Source organism: Scomber japonicus, chromosome 21, assembly GCF_027409825.1.
Source record: "Scomber japonicus isolate fScoJap1 chromosome 21, fScoJap1.pri, whole genome shotgun sequence".
NCBI classification, from domain to species: Eukaryota; Metazoa; Chordata; class Actinopteri; order Scombriformes; family Scombridae; genus Scomber; species Scomber japonicus.
This window is the reverse complement of record NC_070598.1, coordinates 5,100,467-5,102,966: the sequence shown is the minus strand read 5'-3', so window position 1 is coordinate 5,102,966 and position 2,500 is coordinate 5,100,467. Positions and strand designations below refer to the sequence as shown.

The 2,500-nt window shown below is 39.1% G+C and overlaps 1 protein-coding gene across 1 annotated transcript in view; it reads left to right on the top strand.

Annotated features, from left to right (window-relative positions):
- The window catches only part of ankha (ANKH inorganic pyrophosphate transport regulator a), a 13,009-nt gene extending 11,720 nt beyond the window's left edge, over window positions 1-1,289 (top strand). The window contains exon 12 of the mRNA XM_053342736.1: window positions 912-1,289. Within this exon, the coding sequence (XP_053198711.1) occupies window positions 912-1,040 (129 nt within the window). The 3' untranslated portion in view covers window positions 1,041-1,289. The remainder of the gene's footprint in view (window positions 1-911) is intronic.
- The last annotated feature ends 1,211 nt before the right edge of the window (window positions 1,290-2,500 follow it).

Below are 2,500 nucleotides of genomic sequence, written 5' to 3'. Positions count from 1 at the left end.
CCTTTTTAAGATGTTATTCATATTAAAGTCTGTGTAAAGTAAGAATAAATATGTGTTCTGAGTTTGACATACCACAGAAAAGTGTGTTGTTAACCACCCTGCCAAATTTGAATGATTAAAAAAATTGCCAATTAGGCTTCAAAGTTGTGTAAAAATCAGCCTCTTTCTCTGCTCCCAAACGCTGTTGGCGTGGCCTCTGAGTCTGCTGAAGCCCCGCCCCCTACCAAGTGTCACCTGTCAATCAAAGTCACCACCTCTACCCGAAACATGGAGGCTACGTTTGAGAGCTTTCTGCTGCTAACTCAGCTGCTAGCTCGGCGGCTAACTCGGCTGCTAGCTCGGTGGCTAACTCAGCTGCTAGCTCAGCGGCTAACTCAGCGGCTAACTCAGCTAGCTGTAGACTGTAGTAGTAGTAGTGTGTGCTGAATGTATTTATATCTCTACAGCAGCAGGGGCGGGTTTATGCTAATCACTAAATCCTGAACACAGAAATCTTGAAACACAGTTTGTGAAGCCTAGCTCCACAATTCAAATTTTTTAGAAATACATTTTTTAGAAATACATTTATGACCTATTTAATGTGTTTAGAAGAAAATGTCTGAATTCACTTTACACGGTCTTTAAAGTCTTTTTAAAATATGCAAATTATTAGTGTTTCCAGTGCAATAATTGAGGTTGCTGCTGATTCTCTAAACGAGGTTATTGGGTTCAAGCTCTGCAAGATCTTTGTTCTTCACGTGAGGACGGGATTATTGACCTGGTTACACGTTGTTCCTCTTTAAGAATTAGATTAACTCAACAATAGTCTCAGCTGCAACGTTTGGCAGCGATACGTCTCCTCCTCCTTTTTCTTTTTTTTTCCTTTCTCTTCTGCAAGTTTTTATTTTTCTTCTCTACTTTTTTTTTAACAGAAGAACAGCGAGATGTCCAACGAGCTGGTGGTGGAGGGCGAGGACGCGGCTCCGATGAGCGAGGTGTGCCCCAGGACTCAGATGGACGCCATCGAGGAGCTCCAGGAAGAGGAAGAGGAGCAGGAGTGAAGAACTGTTGTTGAGAAGTTGGAGAGAAAGAAAGAAAGAAAGAAAGAAAAAAAAAAGGGAACGTGGACCTTTGCCTAAAAAAAAAAAAAAAAGAATGAAGAGGAGACCGCTGAGTGATCCGGTGCCAGAGAGGAGAGAGAGAGAGAGAGAGAAAGAGAGGATCTGACGGAACTTTCAAAATAAAAGCACAACGAGGTCTTCTTCGCTTCGACCCTCTTGCACCCCCCTCCCTCCTCTTCCTCCTCCCCCTCCCCCCATTTACAAACGCACACTGTAAAGAAAGCCATGCACCTTCCCTCCTGCCCCCCCTCCACCCCTCCACCCCCCCCCCCTCACCCCTCAGAAAAGTGTTCATCCATCAGTGTACATACCTGTACGTCTTCCGACCTTTTTTCAAACAGTTCTCATCATTATATAATTTTTTTTTTCCCACCATCACATCTGCAGGTGTTTTTTTTTTTTTTTTTTTTTTTTTAAACAGACAAAAACTTTCATGTGTTTACTGGTAAACAAGGGAAAAAAAAAAAGAAAAAGAAAAAAAAGAAAAGACGACGACACGGACACGGGAGAAACTTCCTCCTCCTCAAAAGTGGCAAGAATGAAACGTCTGTCTGAGTGGTTAGTGGAGTTGCCAAAAAATAAAATAAATAATAATAATAAATACTTTATTTTATGTTATATTATTATTTTATCAAGATTAAAAAGCGGCAAAGACCTTGCTTTGGAAAATTTCAAAATAAAATAGAAATATTGTGGGACTTGTTGGGTTGTGCAATTGTATTTTACATAAAAAAAATAAAATAATGGTGTACAGATTATTGTCGTTTTATATAGGTAATGCAATGTGTATATTTAATTGCTCTAAGAGGGGTCAGGAATCCCTCGTTATATCATTGCGTGTTACAAAGAAATACAGTTATGATTGTTCACTCTCCATGCAGTCTGGAAGTCAATCTACTCTTTTGTTTTTTGCCAAGCGTCCCCCCCCCCTCCCCGCACCCCCCTGCCCCCCTCCCCCGGTAGTATTCAGACTGTCGTATGTACTGTATATAATGTATAGGCATTCTTATTTGGCAAATAAATTGCTTTATTATTATTATTATTATTAAACCGTGTGTTTTGTTCATATCAGATTTTACGTCTGGGTTGTTTGGCGTTTCCTCTTCCTCTTCCTCTTCCTCTTCCTCCTCCTCTTCCTCCTCCTGCTGTATGTGTATAAATAATTAAAAGACTTGTTTTTCTTTATATATTTTCACCCCTTTTTTTCCCTCTTTTCTTATTAAACCCCCGACATGAAGAAAAAGGATTGAAAGGTTAATCGGTTAATTAATACAGGAAATACATGAACACATATTTAACACATTTTTTAAAGACATTTAATGACTTAAGACATTTTTACTATCTTTAAAAAGTTTATCTTAAAGTCTATAAATGTAGTTTTTGATATTCAAGCTTTAAAA